Source organism: Excalfactoria chinensis, chromosome 5, assembly GCF_039878825.1.
Source record: "Excalfactoria chinensis isolate bCotChi1 chromosome 5, bCotChi1.hap2, whole genome shotgun sequence".
Classification (NCBI taxonomy): Eukaryota; Metazoa; Chordata; class Aves; order Galliformes; family Phasianidae; genus Excalfactoria; species Excalfactoria chinensis.
The window spans coordinates 51320765-51343159 of record NC_092829.1 but is presented as its reverse complement, the minus strand read 5'-3'; the positions used below and the strand labels follow the sequence as shown (position 1 = coordinate 51343159).

The window sequence follows — 22395 nt, the reverse complement described above, 5'->3', positions numbered from 1 at the left end:
TTAAAGAGAAAGGCTCATTCTCAAGGCCGTGGTCCTTGAAAAGAGATGTCTCTGTATTTGCAATGAACAGAAAGCCTGAACTGGGACCAGTAGTAGGAATGGCGTACTGCAAGGATGAGAATGGGCCAGAAAATGAAGACAAACTAAAGCAATCCCAGACAACTTTAACTGAGTAGAACTACGGATGCAGGCATAAACATAGTGGTGCACAGAGGCAGAGAGCGCTCGGTCAGCCCTGACTGTGAGTATGGAGCTAAGTTAAGTATCTCTGTGCTGCACCGCTTCTCCGCACATCATACAGCGCAAAGACTCAGACTTCTCAAACTGGACTACATTTGTTCCCATTATTTTGTGTTTTTTTTCAGTTGGCTAGTAAAATGTAGACATGCATTCTCCCTGGGTGTCGGCTTGGTTGGTGTCAGCTAACTAAAGGTATGTGTAGCCTATGCCTTAGTTTGTGCCTCAATTTGGTTTACTTATTTCTTAGTACGTTTCAGCCTGCTCCAGCTCCGTCCCCAGCGAGGCGCTCATCCCCCTCCCCTCTGCCCTTGTGAGGCCCCATCTTTAGAGCTGCCTCCAGAGCGCGCATGCGCGGGGCGGTGCCGCTTGCTGGTCTCCATGGCGACGGCGCGGTGCCCGCCGGGAGCTCCGCTGTGCGCTGCATGGCTGTCGGGTGCTGCTAACAGCTGGACTGCTGCGGAGCTGCTTTCCGCCGCCATGAGGAGGGCTGCGCGGCCGCCGTCCCTCGGCAGCTCGGAGGGAGAAGAGCCGCTCAGCCCTTCCAGCTGCTCCTTCCCTTCTTCCCAGCGCGGCTTCCGCGGGGGCGAGGAGGAGGAGGAGGGGCCCGGTTCGCTCTCGAATACGGTCTCCCAGTGGGGACTGAGCAGGTCTGTGGGGTGGGGGAAGGAGAGTTCATCTCGCTGGGGCTTCCCTGCATAACTACCAAGATTGCAGGTATAATAATAAAAAGCATTACACAGCCACTCCCCCTCCCCGCTGTTCCTCAGAGAGTGGTGGTGGTGTTCTCTTGGAGCTATGTAAAATCCAGAGGCAGACGTTTAGCATGGGAAAATCAGTATTTGTGGAAGAGAAAAAGCTGAAAATGAGGCCTGGTGTAACGGTGGTATGTGCTTTCATAATTTCAGTAAAGATCGGTAGTACATCAGATGGTGTGACTTCAATGACAGTGGATTCTGCTCATCAGGCTTCGATACTAAGGCCAAACTAAATCAATTTAAGATACGTGTATTTTAACACAAATATACACTTGAGAGTGCTGTACTTTATCGAGTGTGTTATTTTAATTACTCCAATGAAGGCTGTGATTGTGCTGGCATTCTAGCAGGAGGTCCTATGGAATGCAGGTTCACAGGTAGGATCACTGTATTACTCGTGAGTAAAGCTATGAGTGAGTTATGCAAAGCGTCCGACTAAAAGTCCCACCTTGTGTAGTATCACTAAGTGTTGTGCACAAGCCGTATTTTTTAAGGCATATTTCCTGTGTGTTTTAAAGAGGAAAATTTTAACTTAGAATGAATGGATTCTGAGTGCTGAAGCTGTTCAGTATCCTCCAGTTCCATAGGACTTGAAAGACTGAAAATAATCTTGATTATACGTTACTTTTGTTAAAAGGCTGCTTGCCACTTTGAGCCTCTCAGCGACAGAAACACTTCCATGTTTCTGATGTTGGGTTTGGTTAGTTCATAAAAGGCAGTGTTTGAACCTGTTCCACAGTCTGGAAAAATCACAAGCTAGAAGTGGGTGAGTAGAACACAAGGGGGATAGCGAGGAACACAAAATCAATGCTGTTTACCATCCTGGAGGTTACTGTGCAAGTAGAAGAATAATGTAATTTTTGCTGCAGTAGAGAGAAATGCAATTTTTCGTGACAACAGCACTGGGTAGACTTTCAGTCCAAGTTCTGATAGATAATATTCTTTTACGTCTCTCATTTTTAACTCAGGAAGGATGATGACTCTGAAATAACAGAAGCAAACGAGCCGCCTCCTTTGAAAGACAATCTTTCACCCTGGGAAGAATGGTTTGTTGGAAAAGAGAAGGAACTACGAGCCCGCTTACAAGCTAGAGCTGCAGAGGTGAATGTATCTTAGCTTGATGTACAATCTAGTAACAAATAGCCAGCACCACATACCAGGATTTTAGTTTCTATTGGTATTAGAAAAACTAGCTGTTTTGTCTATTACTTTCAGTTTCTTTATACCTCTCTAGTGTTAGTTTCGACAGTTCCAATGTGGTTCATGCCCTGAGCTTTCTCTTTTGCTAAATGTCGCACGTAATTGAAATGGTGCTCTCTGATATTTTGCTTATCCTACCAACAGCTAATTGTTCAAGTTTAAAAGAGCATAATGTATTGATGTAATTGGTACCTTGATTCTCATCATGGTTACATACGCCTGTGCGTAGGTAGTAAAACATGGCAGGGTGTGTGCTGGGCGTAAGCCCTGCAAACTGCTTGGTTATACATAAGACATAGTGTTGTTACCCACTCAGTGGGTAATTGCACAACTGCCTGGTGTCATTTCCCAGACTGTGCTTCTCTATCCCAGGATTTCTTCCTTCAGTCTTTTGTCCCCCTTGCAAACCAGCAGTTCTTGAACACTGAGACCGGGGCAGAAGTAAGTGAGAGTGCCCTATCTTTTCTTGATTATTGTATTTGTTGTTGCAGTTGATGGAATGATACTTTTGTTTAAAGTCAAATTGGAAGAATTGGGTAGTGGTTAAAATAATCGCATCAAAGGTAGATAATTTCTCACTTAAGTTACTGATTTACCGTTTGACCTTGAACAATGACCTAACTTCTGCAATTCGTTTAATCTTTAATGTGTGTATAACATATATATACACATATACATGTATATTTTATGTGGGTTGCCTCATGCTTTTTCTGTTATTCCCAACACTGGAAGGTCTTAAAACAATGTTTTAGAGGTCAGTGTAATGCCAAAATAGTTTGCTAAACTTGAGCAATATTTTCTGATCTCTTCCATGTTCTCAACACGTTTCACATCTTTCCATTTAGATTCTAGTTTGTTAACTGTCCCCTTGTTTGGATTTGTAAGCACGAAAAAAGAGCCCAAGTAATTTCTGCTGTCGTACAGCAGATATAGTTTGTGTATGGACTTCTTATATGGTCTTGAGGATGAACTGAAGCAGTTGATACTAATGTATCACATAAGGTTGCTCTCTTAAATATGTATTAGAAGTAGTTAGAGGACAGGTAGAAATCAATGGTAAATGTTTTCGTCTGGAGGAACAAATACTGTCAACTGTTTTGTAAGATACCAGAAAAGGGCAAAGTGTGTGACTGTGATATAAAAGCGTGTTACTCTGTTTACATATTAAAATTATTCCAAACCAGTATCTTAAGAAATAAGTTTGAAGTCCTAAAGCTTTTGCTGATGACAACACTGAGTCTGCCTTGAATGTAGGAAACGTGGATACACGTTTGGAGTGAATAATAGGTACAGTCTTTAAGATACTTGCGGGACTGTCACCTTTTATCTAACCCAAAATCCCTGCAATACAGATGTCTCAGAACACAAAAGAGATGTTAGTTGTTTAAACTTTGCCTCTGCAGTAGCAGTGTTTTCAAATTCAGTCTGGATTGTAAGTGTTCTCTATGAGCTTTCTGCAAGCTCCTAGTTTTTCACGGTGTCTTACTAAAGTCAAATACATTGTCATAGAAGAAGAGGTTCTGGCTGCACTTTAGGGACCATAAGTTTGATGGAAGTAATTCCATCTGGAGTTTGAAGGTACAAATTCTTATTGACGAATAATACTTTGCTCTGACATTACTCTTAGAGATACCAGGCGTCTTAAATTATCTTAATCATGATTTTTCTTTATTGATTCATTTCCTCCAAGATTCATAAGTAACTGTGCATTTACTGTGTGTCTTACAAAGATGAAATACGTCAGAATTTCTTCTATTATATTTAAAATATGAATCTTATTCTGAAATTCGCTGAAATCCTTTAAAATTTTGGTTTCAGTAAGCATGGATTTAAGCCCCATTGTGGCTGTGGTTTTGATATGAAATGTCACAGGTGAGTAATACATCACTCAGCTTTGATGCCTTCCTGAACACAGACTAGTAAATCATCTAAACTTTAAGTGTTGCAGAAAAGTAGTAGTGGTAATTGAGATCCCATTGACCGAGGACATTTAAATGTGCCAAGGAGGGATTTGTGTTGAAGTATTTCTGGAGCCCGACTAAAATATCTGTTTTCAATTCATACTGTAAAAATTATACATTTCCATTGGCGATATTTCATAATGTTTCTTTGTTAACTGTCATTCATTTTGTCCAAAATCTTCATAAAGAGAAGTGTTCCAAATGTAATGCTTTATATACACACACACACACACGTTTATTTGATTATGACATATTAAAGAGGTGTGCTTTTTTTTGTTTAAATTAGGAGATGAATATACAGCTTGAGAAAGTGAAGCAAAAGGAAGAATTTGAGAGAAGGGAGAGGACAGCTGAGAAGAAACTCAGAGAATGGATGCAGAAAAAAAGAGAAGAGGTAAATTATACTTCAGCTGCAAGTATTCTGCCACATGCTGTGCTTAAGTAAACCTGTGTACAGTTTACTTAGACTGTTTGGACAGCCATGTTTTCAGCTTGCTGAAAGGAAGATTGTTTCAATTGCAAAGTACAAAAATGTGCTCACACAGTTAACCAATCTTCCAAGACTGATTTCTGTTGTTTTTGGTTTTTTTTGTCCCATGAGGTATAAAGAGATACATTTTCTGAATAGTCAGATAACTGGTAATTGTCCTACATCTTGTGCACTAACCTTCTGCTAATTACAGCCGGGGATCTGATCTCTGGCATACCCTCGTCTTTCTGTCTTCCTAGCTTCAATGCCTGAGCATGCTCATTATAGTCTACTTAACTGCAATACCTTGTACACCAAATAGAGCCAGAGACAGAATTTAGCTAAGTACCACTGCAAGCAGGAAAATCGTATGGTGGAGTTGAGAGAGTAATTAAGGTGTAAGGCCAGATTCAGAAAATTCTCAGTAGCCCACAGCTTGCAAGTGGGAATTTCTTCATTTAAGAAGTCATTTCAAAATGGGATCAGGAATCTTTTTCAGTTCTCTGGAGAGGATGCCAAAATTCCATGTCAGAAGCAGCCAGGATCCTGATCTCAGCAGGACACTGTACAGCTCTCAGTCATACAAACAGTGTATGTGCTGAGTCATTACAACAGGAAAGTTGGGGAGATTCAGTTTTATTGAGCAGCTGGTCATTCATGGGCATACTTTTTCACTGTCTTATGGTCTGTAGCAATTCCAGTTTCTTACTGTCCCGTACTGTTGGTTCTCAGTAAAATCAGATGAGAAATTTCACAATAGCACTGCTTTGGCTAGGTATCAAGGCCTAATACGCTTATCTTCATTTCATCTTCCAATTTAGTCTAGGATCCCTAGTAAAACTTGTGTTTGAACCCGGCTTCCTGATTTCTCTTAGCTTCATTGCTGACTGGATGATTAGCATAACCTTGAAGCACAGCAGTCCTGATTTAAACATTTATTATGATGTGTAAGGGGACCTTCCTTACTGAAGTACACAGTAAAATGTATAAGACTGATTATTCAGCACAATGATATTTTCCCCGTCTAAACCAGAAATTAACAGCTTCCTGCAACTATTCATTAACATGAACAAGTGTGAGTTGCATGTTAAAATTGTTCACAGTTCAAAAAAGAAAAGTTGGGTGTCTGTCTATCTCAGTCAGCTTCTGTACATCTCTACCTGTTTGTGTCCTCCTTGTAACTTTATCTTTGTGGGTTTACTGATTAACTTCTTCCTTTCTGTTGGCAGTGGGACAAGGAAGTCTTTTTGATGGTAGTATCAGCTCAGAGAACAGCGGGGGAAAAAAGTATTTATGTGTGGGCTTTTACATGTTATGTTTTGGAAGCTTATGGTCATTCTTAGGCCATGTCCCAAGCACTTACCAACAGTAATCTGTTTTTCATTTAAATCAGATGATTCATTGGCTTGTCTTTTCTGTAAACCACGCTCAAGTCAAGAACAATACTGACCTTGAAGGATTTTAACATTTCTGCTGCATTCTCCTCCGCAGTACAAGTTCTCACAAGATTGCCAGTGAATAACACACACTGAATGATGAGTATGTCAATTCAGTGCCTAAATCTGTGTTTGTGAAAGATTTCAGGTGAAGTTTAAGGTTGGATTCATGAATACTTGTCATGATTTCTCTCAGTAAACGTGTGTACATGTGCAGAAGGTCTCTTTATTTCTTCCTGTTAGTGTGCAAAGGTGCTCCTTGATGGCAAAACTCAGTTTTCTTCACTCAAAATATTAAGCACTCACCCTGTTTATATCCTGTTGGTGATTCTCACCTCTTTGTAGAGAGTACAGAAATGGTTTACAGGAGGTGACGCATTCAGGTATGTTACCTTTGCAATCTCTGCAAATCTGAATCCTTCCCTTTGCTGAATACTGTACTGATGAAGGAAGTGAGGGATGTTTGAGTGTACGTGGAAGTTTTTCCTTCATCTTGAGCACAAAGTCTTTAAGCAGCTCCAAGGTACTGATGGAAAAATCTTCATAATGTGACTGTGAGGCATATCCATGCCAGAATATTTGTGCACTTCTGAAAGAATTCTTTTTCTATGAATCAAGCCAGTAGCATTTGCTTACAGGGCAGTGTCAGCAATAATGCTCTGTTACATACAGGCCACGAGGCTCAAGTTAGGAAGAAATACTTGAGGATAGTGTTTATTTCATGTCTATTTAAAACCATGTGATATGAAGTTTTGGCATGCTTCCGGTCGTTTTGCATCTGAAAATCAGGATGTCACCATTTAACAAACTTGGACGTAAATAAGTTTTTGTGATTTCAAAGGTTGAGAGTCAACTAGCACGTTTTGAAATATGAACGATCAGAGAATGTTCTGGGCTGTGAAATACATATGGAAATATAAAGAAATTTTGCAGCTCAGAAAGAGAAACTTAATAAAATCAGCTGTCAGGTGCTATTGTGGTTCTATTAATGCCTTCAAAATGTACAGATCATTAAGATACTAGACCTCTGCTGGACAAAAGTAACTTTACTTTCTCTGTCTCCGAATGTTGAGTCATTTGTGGGCAGACAGTAAATTGTCTGTTGGTTTGCTCTGTTTTAGATGTAATAGAGCTCTGTGTTACAAGTCACAGGAATATTGGTCAACATATTTTAACTCTAAAGGTATCTCCAGACACGGATTTAGATTCCAGAAGAAAAATCGAAACCCACACTCAGATCTTTTTCTTTTTTACTGTTAGGCTTACAGATAAAAATGACGTGTGTATGATTCTAAATGCTGCAAAAGCAAAGTTGTCCAATGTCATGTTTTCATTATTAAAGAAGCCTTATTTAGAGATGGATTTGACTGGTACACAGAGCTGGACTTGGAGCAAAACCATCAGAATGTGTCTTAATGCTTCTGATGTGCTAAAATGATTGCCTGATTGCTAACTGCTGTAGTTAGACTCCAGTTCAGTGACGAACTCTTTGTAGACAACTTATGGCAGAACTGTGAAGCTTAAAAAGAAAGGAATCCTTGATCCCTCCATCGTCATAGGTCTAAATTTCGAGTTGACATTGAAAACTAAGCAGTGTCTGATTTCTTCAGATTATAATGAGTGGTTCTGAAAGCTTATTTTCTTCATGTCTGTTCATTCTGATGCTTTTTGTTGTTGTTGTCAGATTTTTTTACTACCATTTTTGTTCTAGATTTTGTTAAGCAAGGTAAATATTTTAATATATTTAATATATATTGATTGATTGATTTCCGGATTGAAGCAGTGCAGCTGTACAGAAGGCTGATAAATCTTAATGCCATAGATAGCTTTTCATGTCTTCAAAACATTTGGGAATTCCATCTCTGCTTTCTTCCAAGGATTTTTCTCTCTTATCTAGATTCTAATGGATGAAAGTGTGCTTAGAAAACTGACTGATATAAAATGAGCAGCAGGTATTTCATAGGTGAGGCTGTATATGCTCAGAGCTGATCACTTGTTCATTCTTTTGTACTGCTTGCTTTGAAGACCATCGCTATTCAGAGTTTGTCCGGAATGGTCCAGTTGCAATTTCCTTCACAGTGTGAGCAGATACTGGTTCTGCTGCCTCATTACTTTCTGTATTCTACTCAGTGGAAGTTTCTGGAGATGCTTGTAAAAAGCTCTTCTGTTTTTGAAGCTGCTTCCTGAAGCCAAGTTTGGTGTTTGTTTTTTTCTGTTTTATTCCCTCATCTGCCTTTAAGTTTAAAAATTAAAACACATGTAGCCGCCTTCCAGGTAGACTTTACTCTCAGAACCTTACCTCTCAAGGATGAGGAGCAGTACAGAGGACTCATTGGTTTATAAAACCTTTGTCCTTCCAGACTCCTTTTCTTCTTTACACCATCTTCCAGGTATTTCTGTAAAGAACTGAGGATGGTTTTGGTTATGGACTTTGATACACTCTCACATTAAATGTTCTTCATGTAAACAGAGTCCCAGCCTCTACTATTATAATTTCTAAGCAGAATCTGGGTTTAAGATTTCAAGAGTGCTGTGTTTACAAGTCCGTATCTGAAGAACCCCAGTTACATATGGCCAACTCCCTATTGTTTTGCCCTCTTTGTTGAATAGGAATCTTGTTGTTGACAGTAGCAAGTTCCTTCTTTACATAACTGTTGATCCACAGATGTGAAGTTTCTGTGGTTCCTATCAACAACTGCAGGATTGAATGCTTAAATGAGCTACACTTAAGTAGTGGTATAGTGATTAATTGCTATCAAATCAGAGTACCAGATGCTTTGAGAAATGCATTGTGGATGCATGAACTGTGAAATGTCTGTAAAATAATGCGATCATTTAATTCTTTAGAGTATTATATTATAAATTTCTTAAAAAAACCTCTTACAAATTCATGCAGAATAAAGTATTTGTATTAAAGGTAAGGACTGATGACAGCAGTTTTTGATTAAATGCTTAAATTGACACTGATGCAGTTCTCTTCACTGCCCACGATCTATTTAATGTATTTTCCAGTTCTGTGAAATCCACCTTTATTAAATGCTGAACTACTTCATTTTTAGAATATTGGTAGAATATAAACTTGGAAATATCAAGATAATCCAATTTGTGTATATACTTAGGTATATGTATAGGAACTTCCATTGTATATTGTTGTTGGCTGGCCCTGGTAGGCAGCCAAGCACCATGCAGCTGTTCTCTCACTTTCCTCTGTCCATGCAACAGCAAGATGGGAAAGAGAGCTGGAAGACTGATAGCAAGAAAGCTCAGGAGTTGAAGTAAAGATAGTTTAATAGGTGAAGCAAAAGCTTTATGTGCAAGCAAAGCAAAATAAGGAATTAATTTACTACTTTCCACTTGCAGGCAGACATCTAGCCATTTCCAGGAAAGCAGGGCTTCATCGTTCCTAATGGTTACTTTGGAAAACAAATGCAGTAATTCCAAATGCATCCCTCCCTCTCCTCCTTCTTTCTCCTAGCTTTCATTGCTGAGCATGGTGTCATATAATATGGAATATTAGTTTGGTCAGTTTGGGTCAACTAATCTGGCCGCATCTCCTCCCAGCTTCATGAGAACCCCCTGCCTACTCGCAGGTTGGACAGCATGAGAGACAGAAGGCCTTGAGACTGTTCAGCCTTATAGAAAACACTGATGTGTTACCAACATTGTTTTGGTCACAAATCTGAAATTATAAACATACGAACTACTATGAAGAAAATCTACTCAGTCTCAGCCGACACCTGTACGTGTATGTAAGACACATTTGTAGGAGTAACTGGAATCTCAAAAGCAGAATGTCTGCATTGTAAACAGCTGGAATTCTCTAACTCATATGGTTAATATCCTTGTCTCTAACTTGCATATAATACATTGTTGTATTTATGTGATTTCCAGCAAAGCTGGAAGAGTAAATAGTAAAATTACATACTTTGCACTGAAAAAAATATATATGTATTAATTTAACTAACATCTCAAATGTGTCATTTAGTAGAGAATAAGCCATTGCTTTGCTATGAAATAATGAATGGCACTATTCCTGGAGACAACTTCTGTTTCTTGGTATGCTGTACGATTCCTTACAGAAGAGAGACCTACATCACAACCTTTTTTCCAAAGACTTTGCTGAATGCATGTTACCTCTCCCTGTTGTTAATGCAGCATACAAACTGTTCAGCAGTTTGAGCATGACTTTCAAGCTAAAAAGTCATGGTCATGCTGTCTTGCTTCCAGTTAATGAGTATTTAATTGTATTTATGAGGGAGTGGTATTTTTAAGCATTTAAACCTGGAATGTGGAATATAATACAAAATTGTCTGGTTTTTTATGGGTTTTTTTTTGTTTGTTTGTTTGTTTTTAATACAACATTTGATGTCTCTTCACATGGAATTTATCTTTGAGGTTGTGCAAGACCAATCTGAATAATTTTAGTTTGTACCTGGATCTTATTTGTCTATGTCTTACCTTTAGATTTCTGTGGTAGAATGAGCCGATTTCTCACATGTAGTGTTAAAATTAATTGTGGGTAGTCTTGCAGAGCTTGAATTCAGAGTATCAGATGATGAAAATAGGAGTTAATTGTGTTTTGTGGCAGCTTTCATGGAGTCTGCATTCTTCTGAAGACCTTGAGAGTATTCATGGACCAAATATACTAAGACTGTTTGCTTGTCACTTATATCAAATACCCATGTGATAATTCTTTAAAGAAACATAGTTCAGGAGAATGATGCTGTAACTGTCTTACAGCTCTCCAACTTCTAGACTGAAATGGAGTCCACACTGGCTTTGTGTACATTGTTGTAAACCTGCCCATTGGTAGTGTTCTATCATGGGCTTCTTTTCTCTCCTCTTGTGTTCTTTTTGCTTGCCACTTCTAGAGAGGTTACAGAAGTATTTATGTGAGCCAGGGTTGGTGACTGAGCTGTGTCACTAAATAAAAAAGGATTAAATAAAAAAGATGATAACAATTGGCTGAATTACCTATACTTCTGAAGTTGTTAAATGTGACTGGTATTCCAGATTGCTGTGAAGATATATAAGGAGATACGCGTGTATGTTTTGATGTTGACAGTGTGGTCTTCTCCTGTATTCTGCCAATCATTCTGTATTAAAAGAAGCTAGAATACAGAAACTAAGATGTAAGATGTGTGAAATACCAATCATCGGGCATGTCTGAAAAGAAAAACACTGTCATATTCTGTAGAGTACTGAACAGGAAAACAATTGCTGTGAGAAGTCTCTTAAAACATTAAAACAGCATAAATTCCTGGAAATCTTCTTATGTACAGAATCATGACATGGTTTGGGTTGGAAGGGACCTTTAAAGATTGCCCCCCCCACCATGAGACCGTGTATAGAAAATGCAGAATATAAAGCAGCTCTGCAGTTGATCCCTTTTAAAGCTTCTCAATTAATTATTAATATGAAAACAGAGGAATTAATTTTCTTCCAGTTGGATATGTTGTCCCTGTTTCAGTGGTGATTGGGCTCATTTTCAGCCTTAGAAATTCTTCTTGACAGAAGGCAGAAATGCTTACTGTGATGCCTCATCAAATTTAAAATTTCTCTGACAAGTCTCAACATATACATAGGTCTGATTTTTCTTGAAAGGTTAATAGTTCTGTTGATGAGACGCTGGTTTGATACTGACTCAGTAAGGCACACACTACCCACTGAGTCACCCATACTGCTCTGTGTCACAGCTGAGTTTGTTCTGGGTGGGGGATTTCCAAGTACTGACCCAGCCCAGTCTTTATTAGGTTCGGAGACCTGATAGGATCGCAGTCCATAGCAGTGAACCTTCAGGCCAGAATTGTATCCTTTTTGCTTGATAATGCGTTTGGGTGGAGTGGCAGGAGAACAGGCTCTTCCTGCAGTAAGTAATGGGGTGTTTTACAATCAATATCTTAATTTATGTAACATGTGCAATCATATTTTAAAGTATGTGTAAACTTACAAGTGCTTTAGTGAATGGGTATGTCTGTTTGGAACGCATGATCAAAGAGAAACTTTAAAAACCAATCTGACAACGCCACACATAAACAAATTATATAATTTCCCTTCCACTTAGATATGTGTGAAGGAAGGATTGAAGAACATCATGTGCACGTTCCTACCCTTTTTGGTGGACTTGTACAAGAAAAAGTAATGGGAATAGCTGGGAAGGCTGGAGTGATGGGAGCTTGACATAAACCAGGTTATTAAAGCAGCTGGGAATATGATGTAAACCACCCTACTGAATGAGTTGTTTCCTTTTTCTCTCTAGCACAAAACATTTCTGAGTTATTTGCAGAATAATTTTTGGGCAGCTGCAGCCTGCAATTCTGTAGTGACTCTCCCAGTCCTTGCAATTCCTCATTGGAAGTAAAACTTTAGCAATGGCTTTGACTTTCATGGTAGTATGCATGGCATTTTGTTGTTTACATATGGCCTTATTTAACTTTGGGGCAACACATATAGTTGCTAATGCAGTCACCTATGCAATCCTTCTCTCCAAATTGAAAATATATGGATTTTGTGGGTGGGCTGTTGAGTAAATGAGGAACTGGTTGCATAGATCATACCCAGAGAGTAGTGGTCAATAGCTCAACATCTGGATGGAGATCATTGACAAATGATGTCCCTTAGGGGTCAGAACTGGGACTCTTTAGCATCTTTGTCAACAGACATCAGCAGTGGTATCAAGTGCACCCTCAGCAAAGCTGTGGACACCAAGCTGTGTGTTGTGGTCTACACGCTTGAGGAATGGGATGCCATCCAGAGAGACCTAGACAGTCTGAGACGGTGGGTCTAGTTGTGCCTCATGAGGGTTCAGCAAAGCCAAAGCACCTGGGTCATGGCAACCCCCACTATCAATACAAACTGAGGCACGAAAGCATAGAGCACAGCCCTGCCAAAAAGGAGTTGGGGGTGCTGGTGGATGGGAAGCTGCACATGAGCCAGCAGTGTGCCCTCGAAGCCCAGAAACCCAACTGTATCTTAGGCTGCATCAAAAGCTGGGCTAGAGAGCCAGTCCTGCCCATCCACTCTGCCCTGGTATCATGGAGTTATCTCTATATATTTGTCTGTGAAAGGGGGCACAGGCTCGAAGAGAGAGAAAAAGAAAGAGGAGAAAAAACGTGTTAACCATTTATGTCCAGCATGGCCCTGTGACTAATGAGGTAGGGCACTCCTGGGCTGGCGCCTTGGGAGGGAAAAGGGATGGGGAAGGGAGTTAGTAGATGGGGCTGAAAAAAAAAGCAGAGCAATGACAGCGATTTACAGTAAGGAGGCATTGGAACAGGTTGCTCGGAGAGGTGAAGGATGCCCCATCATTGTGGACGTGCAGGGTCAGTCTGGAGGGGGCTCTGAGCGCCTGATGGAGCTATAGGTTCTGTTTTTCATTGCAGGGAAGTTGGACTGGGTGACCTTTAAAGGTCTCTTCCTACTCAAACGATTGTATGATTCTGGCAAAACTCATTTAAAGTAATGTGATTTAGAATTAATTATTATTAGCTTCCCTACCCCCCTTTTAATTCCAGCCTTTAGAAATGTTTTTGGGCTGTTTTCTGCTTAACTATTGTCCACCACTAAATAATACCCTTAGATATGAAAGGGTCCCATTGTTTTGGCTTCTCCTGTATTTGTTATTTATTTTCCTGCTTCTTACATGAGAGTCTCCCACAATGTCAGTGGTGAATGTTGATGGCAGGTCAGTAGATGTTAAACTTTCCCACCAATATTGTTACGTGTTGTTGCTTTGTGAGGGATGGCAGCAGAGGGACAGTCTGACAGAATGGCTTCTGACATGGAAAGGCATTTGGAGCAGAGGTGTGTCATTGAATTCCTCCATGCAGAAAAAATTGCATCCATCGGCATTCACTGACACAGAAACTTGTACCTTGGAGATTATGGCAGATACAATTAATAAAGCATATAAAAAAATCCATAGCATAGCTGCAGATGTTAAAATCATATTATCAGTAATAGTATTGCCAAACACAGATAGGAGCATAGTAATGTAAGTAATTTTGTAAGCTATCTCCTTCAGATAAGAACATGGCAATTTAGCATTGTGACATATTGCAACGAAAGGAATGCCAGGAGTAAGCTAAGGTTAAGCTTAAAATGACTTCTTTATCAAGACAATTTCATGTAGTGTGTGTGGGTAAGGATTCGAACTTGAAATTGTTGTTATCCAGCTCTCTTACAGTAGAAAAAGCAAATGTTTTTCATAGAAAATCCATTACTTTCAGGTTATTGGCCCCATTTTTATTCCTCATGCAATAAGTGGCAGCAACAAGTTAGTGTTGCGGAGGGCCAGTACAGGCTTATGTTTTTCTTCTGTGTGAGGCCACTTTATTGGATTGCTGATGGGTGTTATCACGAAGGACGAGCAAATACTCTGTTTAGATCAAATCAGGATAACTGTGCTCTTCCCCAGCTCCACTGTTATGTTTTCTGCTACTTTATGTGTAGTTGGATTTTCCAGAAGTGTGGTAAATGTGAAAGAAAAGTGGAGGGAGGAGGGAAGAGCTTGCTTTCTGGTTTGCTGTCTTTATAAGAAGTACCACAGGAAGAATATTCCTGTTCGTACTGTAAATATATTTTTCTTCTTTTCACTGAAGAAGATACCCAGTTTATTTTACTTTACAGTTGTGGTTCTGGGCATTTGATATCCATGCTGCCAAATGCAGTAATTCCGGGATGGTGTAATTTCCTGCTAAACTGCAAATCTCCTGTGTTCAAGTGCTGTAATACAAATTTGTTGCAGTATCTGGAATAGTATAGATTCTTCTAATTAGTAGCAGGGAGCTTAAAAGAAAAAGATTTCTTAAAGAAAACCATTTTTATTCAGCAGTTCTTTTCTGTAAAATGGAAAATTTTTGATTGCAAGTCTTTTGTTTCTCCTCCAAGTCATGTGCGTAGCTTGTCTAGGAAAGATCTGTGTGTATATGCAGGTTCTCCAGAGCTAAGTAAGCTAAGTTGTGGTAATACTGAACCAGTAGAATTCCAGGCATTTCAAAGGTTACAGGATGGGATGGTGAGGGTACTGTTAGTCTTCATGCAAGTATGCTTCCTTCTCTAGATCGTGCTAGATACCTTGGTGTATCACATCTTACAGAGGTGATGTGCATGTCAGTGTCTCAAAAGGGACAGAGTGACTTCCACTTAGAACTGCAGTTTGCACTAGGTTAGCTGAAAGGTAGACTTCTTAATCTAAAACACGCTCATCAAGAATTGCAACATGGATTTCTTTTCCAGAAATACTGGGAAATATTGGAAATCTTTTTAAAAAGATGTCTAAATAAATTATCATCGGAGTAAGCATAGTAGTATAGAGAGTCTGAAAGTAAATTTTTATCAAGTTTTACAACAAGCGTGTGTTTCTAAGGCTTTTTTGGTCTGCTGCTGGTGATGAGTCGGTTTTGTTGCAGAGATTGCAGTGTGATTTTTTCAGGGTTATGATAATTTTGTTTGTAATTATGTAATAAAAGTATTCGTCGAAACAATTACTCGTTGAAATATATTGCATTGTTATAATTCTGCTTATTTGATCTATTTTGTCTAGGAGAGGAAAGAAAGAGAACAAAAATTGAGCAAAGAAATGGCAGATAAAGCCACAAGGGAACTAGAAAAAATGCAGTTACAAGAAAAGGCTGAAGTGAAGTATAATGAATGGTTAAAGAAGAAGAGAGCTGAAGAGTCGGAAAAGAAGAAGAAAGAGAAGGTATTGATCAGTTAATTATATATTTGAATGGCTTTATCTAACATATTAAGCATATTGCTTGATTAAATCAATTGGGATTTATCAGATGGAGTGATGTATGTTAAGAATAGTTTCAGAAGTTATGCTGTTGATGCATTGAAGATATCGAGATACGGCCAGCAAACAAAGGTGCACATTAAAGGCATATTTGTTAGTAGTTTTATTGCAAAGCCAAGCAAACCCTCTGCAGTTGTGACGTGATAAGAGAAACAAATATGAACCACAAACTGTATCTTTGTTTCTTGGCCCCAGCAGAAAATAGACATCCATCTAGTAATTTTTCTAGTCACTTTTCTCTCAGCACCACTACTGTCTTGGTCGTTAAACTTATTTTAAATTAGAAGTATTTTCCTTTCTATTTCTTTATACCAGTTTGATGCCGGGAGTCCTAATTTTGAAGTTAATTCAGATTGAATAATTAACTAGCTATTTATTTTTATGGCGTGTTCTAGAAGACCTCTTTTACATTGTAAGCTTCCTAAAACACAGACAATGGAGGTCCTAGGGCAAATTATATATAGATATTATATATTGGTAATGCTTGTGCCTTAAGCCGTGTGGGCAACTACGACTGTTACACTTAAAGTTGATTGATTGTAATTGAATTTAATTAATGGTACAGTTTTGTTTTTCAATTGAATTTGTAATTTGTATTACACTACTGTTAAGTGCTAGAGGGATTTTGGTTAGAAGAATTTGTCTGTGTTCCTGCTGTAATTATAGCTGTCATTCTTAACGTGCAAAAAAGATTCATAAGTATTTCTTACATGTATATACTAATTCTTTTGGATTATCTTAAAAATACTTTAAGTTGTTTCAGACCAATTAAGAAGCCTTAATTTTGTAAACTTCTGAATTTTTCATATGACCGGAACACAATTATTCTATACTGGTTGTGATCGTGTCCTTTTTATACCAATTCTGTGTCACTGCTGGACCTCTAAAATGCAGTACAAGGAACTTGAAACCAAAGTAAATGGGAGTCTTAAGGCAGATTTAAACCAACCTTTAGTCCTCTTTTTGTTAATATAAGTTTGTATAAGTCACGTTCACAGTATCAATTAAACTTGATTTAAATCCAGTTGCAGCGCCTGTATAACCATACTGTTTTTACTCTCAATACTGACCATCCCTGCAGCTTGCTGCAGTCTTGTGGGCAATGTATCCTAGGCTGATGTAGGACTGTATGAATATGGAAGAATAAGCGGAGTGAATGGCTGTCTCAGATGCAATAGTCTCTTCAGGCTAACCGCAGCCCAGTAGGCTCTGTTCACATGCCCTTAACATTCAGTGTGTGTTCCACATGTAGCCTTCCAAAAGAGTTCTGTGAACTTTTTCCTCACATCAGGAAAAAAATTATTTTTTTCAGACTTAGAGGGAAAAAAAAATGTGACTTTTCTCTTGCTGAGAAAATGTATTCTTACTTGAAAACATTTTTGTATTAACATGAGCAATCTGGGAATCCACAAAAATGCTGTTTGCTTTTCTTTGTATATAACAGTGCTTTGTCAGTAGGTGTTTTAGACTATTTTATTTTCAGGAAGAAGAAAAAGAAAGGCAAGCAGAGCTGCAAGAGAAGAAAGAGAGGGCAGAGAAGATCTTTAATGAATGGCTACGTAATGCTAGAAATAAACCACGCCCTGTATTAAATGCTTATGGCTTTCCACATGGGAAGTCTACAGGTTTGTACGCTTTACTACACATATGCAGTGATTTAGGATGTGGTTCCTTCCTTCTAATCTTTTAATGTAAAATGAAGCCTGTTTAAGATTTTCATCCAGTATCTCATTTTGACACATGAGAATCAATATCCCATATGGTGTAAGTTGGAAAAGCTTTTATGGTTGGACATTTGTATGTTTTTTATGGATTCTTTGATTCTATGATTTATGTCATGTAGGAGGAAAAGAATGTTACTTGTGAATAATGTGGGCATACCAAACTATAATTGATTCTGATCTCATTATGTTCCTTATCAGGCCAATTACTGGTTCCTGTGAAGCATATCAGCTGTGTTGATATTGTTGTAAAGTTAGTGTTTGTGTCACAGAAAATATGTGACCTCTTATTGCACCAGAATCCATGCTAACAGGGGCAGTTTTTGAGATGCAGAGATAATAAAAGTCTGGCAGAAGTTCTGTTAGAAAAAGGCTACGTGGGAATTAACTTCTATTCTGAGGGATAGTTTCCATTTAGCTTTGCAGTTGCTACACACCTCCTCACATCTGTTGTCATACATTTTTTTTCACTTTAAGGGGAAATGTAAAAGAGAATGCTGACAGTGGTGTGGAGTTTTGAGAGTGTTATTGTTTTCCCTTTGTAATTCCACATGATATGAAAGCTGATGAACAGTAAGAAGTGTTTTGTATTGCATATCAGTACTTAATTAGATATCCTTTAAAAAAATATATCCATACTTACATTTTTTTTTTTCATAGAATCAAATCATTATTATTATTTGTATTTGTGATAGAAAACATTCTAGGACCTAAATCCTAGATTTTGAATGCTTAAGAATGCTTCATCTATGTAGCAGATGAGCAGCCAGTTCCTCTTTTGCTTACATCTGTTTATAGATGGCGATACACTTTGCTTTCATGTTTTGCATTGGTAGCTCATTGCTTCCTGACAGCTGCAATCACTTAAGTGTTGTGCTTTCTTTTATTATTTATTTATTTATTTGTTTGTTTTAAAGTATTTCTATACTCAGTAGTGTTCATGCAATAGAATGTGTGATAGACTTTGTTTTGCCCAACCTCATGAGTATGCACTAGAATTTCACTGCAGACAAGTGACTGACAGAACAACACGTTCCTTCTGCAGTGTTTTAGGCTTTTTCTTATTCTGGTCTAAGGCCCCTGGGTTAATAATTGCAGACAATTAAGTTGTGGAAAACTAATATATTTTTCTCCTTGGTAAAACGAAGAGTCATAGTTAAGCAAAAGATGGAAAAAATATGTGTATCTTGTGTATGTGGTGACAGGAAGTAATATTTATAAATGCTTTGAAGTAATGTAATATAGCCAGTTCACATAAATACGCATCATTTAAGAATACAAGAGACTGAAGCATTTTGAATGTTGCATAGAATTCAACCTGCTTTTTTTTTTTTTTTTTAATACAGATAGGGAATACACACTAGTCATTGGTAATAGAGATTTAGAGGATTTTATCACTTTGAATCACTTGAATTGTCATGTGCATTTACTATATTCCTCCAAAGATGTTGTTCTGTTTTGGTCTAGGTGATTATTAGAAGTGCATGCGTTATAAAGCCTGTAGAATACACATTCCTTTTCAGTTATATATGTTTTCTAAATGTTTTAGGGCGTCCTGATGGAAATTCATATCCAGCTCCAGGATACTGCAACCCCATTCCTTGGAAACCAGTACACATTCCTCCTCCAAGGGAAGAAAGTGCTCTTACCATAAAGAACAGTAAGAGATCTATATCTTGTCGATCACATAAGACTTTACCTGTGGTAATATATAAACCCAAGAACAACCGTTGTATACAATCCTTGCATAGCAAGTAGTTACGGTACAGAAAGCAAAGTCATTCTTAGGAGCTTGAGGGACCTGGAACATAAGTATGAAGTTATATGTGCAAACTCATCTCCTTTTTTTTGTGTGTGACCAGAATCTGTATTTATTGGTAACTCACTGATCATGTTGTTATTCAGGAGCTTTTGTATACTGAATTTCAGTGTTGTTGTCATTGTTTTGCTTTTTTTTAAAGTGACATTTAGCCAATTTTAATGGGACTATACTTCAATATCAATAAACTGTACAGGATTGTTTGTTGATTTCGTCTTTTTTTTTTGTCATTGAAAGACTTTGTGCATTTAATTATTATTTGGGGCAACAGTATTACTGGGTTATTTAAACAATGCTAACTAAAACAAATTTTAGAACGATTCTTGGCTTTATGTGCAAGAAACTCAAGGTTGTGCAGCTACACAACTGTGATGACATTGGGACTATGGAAATATATTCTGATAGCTTACGTTGCTGGAGCACTGCAGTGGATGTGATACAGGCCCTTTAGGACAGAAAGGAGGGGCCAGCAAGGAGGTGAGAGCTTCAGCAACAACTCCTCAAGCTTTACCTGAGGACTGATGATTAGCTGTATGGGATTTTATGAGTTAGGATTAAAGGGAGACCAGGGTGAGTGCATTCTGCAGTGGATATCTACTACAGGCTTAAACAACCATGAAATCTGCTGGAAGGGCAAAATAGAAGAGAATAAGCAACTAAGGGAGTTTCTGGATGGTATTGATGACTTCCTGACCCAGTTGACAAGGGGAAGCTCTGTTTGAGGAGTCTAGGTTGAAAGAAATCTCCCAAGATCATCTGATCAAGCCCCCTCTTGAAAGAGAGCCTTAAAATGCATTACCTTATGTCCTGTCAATCTGAATATTGTAAATTGTCAATGAGTAAGACTCCACCACTTCTCTTTTCCTGATGTTTAGTTGTTCTCTTGATGATTCTTTTTCTTACATGCAGGTGCAGTTTCTTCTGGAGCAACTTGTGCCCATTCTCTCTGTTACCATGTGGTGAAGAGATTATCTCGTGGCTATCTTTTAGATACTGGAATATGAATTAAATCTCCACTGAACCTTTTCCTTGCTAGACTGAATGAGCACTGTTTCTTCAAATATTCTTCATATGCCACTTTCCAATCTTTAACTGTGATATATGAAACAATTGGGAAGTAAAAAAGTGCAGGAATTACATAGACTTAATAATCAAACAAAAAGAGTGTGAAATCTGATGAAGTTACAGTTTTTGTTGTCATTAAGTTGTTTTGATTCTCATTTTTTTTGGGGGAGGGGGGGGGGGGGAAGGGGGGGGGGGAAAGACCTAACCTGCTATACTTAATAACATTCTTATCCTTTTATAACATATAACTGCTTTTTTTTGTTTGTTTGTTTTATTTAGTCTTGTCCAGTTTTACTTGACTTCTAAGCACTCCATAACTGGACAGTTGTCATTACAATACATATATAAATACATATATAAATACAAATTAGTCCTTTCATGCTGTATTTATTGACAAAGTTATTTTCCTATTTATTCTAGTCTGTAAGTGAAACAAAGACTCCCCATCTGTCAAGAAAGGAAGCAAGATCTGGGCAGGTTACTTCCATTACTACAGTGTTCTCTTAGGCTTGTTTTTAGATTATTGCCATGTTCTTAATTATGTAAAGCTGCAGGTTGCCGTTCACTGCAGGTTGCTCATTTTGAAAGCAAAAAAATTAAGCTCTTTCTCTAAATTAGGAGTATAGGGGCTTCACAGAAATCTGTGTAATATTATCAGGGTGGAGAACTCTGGCTTTCTCTATAAGGAATCTAAGAAATGGGTTATGAAACCAGTGGATGAGTGTATTAGTTGTCGTTTTTTTGTGCCAACCTTCCCATGTGGAGATCTGCGAGTAAGAAGCTGGACAATATTGTAAGCTACCTGATGCTTATCATTCTTCATACAAAGGGATAGCATTTTACTGTAATGTAAATAATGACTTTTAGATTAACCGAGAAAGATTTCTTAGGACACTAATGTAGAGAAGCACTGCACTGTCATGCTGATCTTTTACAAAAGTCTTTCTGAAATAGCAGATGGCCACCAGTAAGGTGAAATAATGCTGTAACAAGTGATAGCATCTATTTGATGTAAAGTGTCCCATCAAATGAATGTAGACATTGGTAGTATTTGTATTAACAGATATTGAAAGCATCTCTGACTATTCTGCTGTAACACATAGTTGATAAGATTTCTCTTGGCTTGTATAGTAATGAATAGCTACTTAAAAGAGCTTTCTCCCTTTAATTAAATAGAGTGAACCTTCCGGACTTCATGTCTGCACCAGGTAGAAGGGCTAAAGGAATCTTAAATGTATATTTGGTTCAGGAATAGGGATATATCAGTAATAATTGAAGCCTGGTAGTTTTCTTTCAGAAGATTCAGCCAAAATAATTAAGCTGAATGCCTACTGGAATTCTAGTTGAGAGATTTTGAAAAATACTAATATATATCTAAAGCTGTTATTCCTTTCTCATCCTTAGGTGGTATTATTTTTCATCACCAATTTTTCTCTGGAAAGGCTTATCCTGCCTTCTGAATCAAACAGCGTGTTTTATTTGGAGAGGGGATCTGTAAGTAGACTTGCAACGACCAGAATATCAACTTCAAAATGAGACCCTTGCCGTATCTCATCTGTAGCACTGTAAATACTGTTCTGTCCTAATTAGATTGCAAATGAGGCTAAGGCAAGATAGCTCACAAATGTACATATAGGCTTTGACTCAGGCAACGTAACGTTTTTGCTGAGCAAAGAAGAAAAGTATTGTTTGGATTTTTTCCAACAGTATATCAACCACAAAATCAAATGTCCTGGCGTTGTACCCTAATTGAAGACTATATCCTACAAAACGCTGTAGGTTCATGCTCTTGTGTCAGGTAATTAGTTTATCCCATTCTTTCTCAGGTGTTGGAATGATAAGATCTTAACACTTTGAAGCTTTAAACAGCATCCTGTATTCTCTTAAATTCTCTCCCGTATTTCTCAACTTGTGATATTTCACAGTAAAC

General features: G+C 38.2%; 1 protein-coding gene across 3 annotated transcripts; it reads left to right on the top strand.

Annotated features, from left to right (window-relative positions):
* Window positions 1–621: 621 nt before the first annotated feature.
* On the top strand, window positions 622–20522 carry CCDC34 (coiled-coil domain containing 34). Of its 3 annotated transcripts, XM_072337819.1 has the most exons (8): window positions 622–887; window positions 1964–2096; window positions 2568–2636; window positions 4443–4550; window positions 15606–15764; window positions 17344–17485; window positions 19131–19241; window positions 20310–20522. In XM_072337819.1, the coding sequence occupies exons 1-8, from the start codon at window positions 718–720 to the stop codon at window positions 20402–20404; spliced, it is 987 nt and encodes a 328-aa protein (XP_072193920.1). In that variant the 5' UTR covers window positions 622–717; the 3' UTR covers window positions 20405–20522. The 3 variants fall into 3 exon arrangements, with proteins under 3 accessions (XP_072193920.1, XP_072193919.1, XP_072193921.1); XM_072337818.1 differs by lacking the exon at window positions 20310–20522 and having other exon boundaries at window positions 19131–19609; XM_072337820.1 differs by lacking the exons at window positions 2568–2636; window positions 20310–20522 and having other exon boundaries at window positions 19131–19609.
* Window positions 20523–22395: the final 1873 nt, after the last annotated feature.

Excerpts from the sequence above, each read along its gene's own strand:
- CCDC34 (XM_072337818.1), top strand. The coding sequence starts at position 718 with ATGAGGAGGGCTGCGCGGCCGCCGTCCCTCGGCAGCTCGGAGGGAGAA. Across the intron at positions 888-1,963 it reads TCCCAGTGGGGACTGAGCAG|GAAGGATGATGACTCTGAAA; the intron begins GTCTGTGGGGTG and ends TTTTTAACTCAG. Across the intron at positions 4,551-15,605 it reads TGCAGAAAAAAAGAGAAGAG|GAGAGGAAAGAAAGAGAACA; the intron begins GTAAATTATACT and ends TATTTTGTCTAG.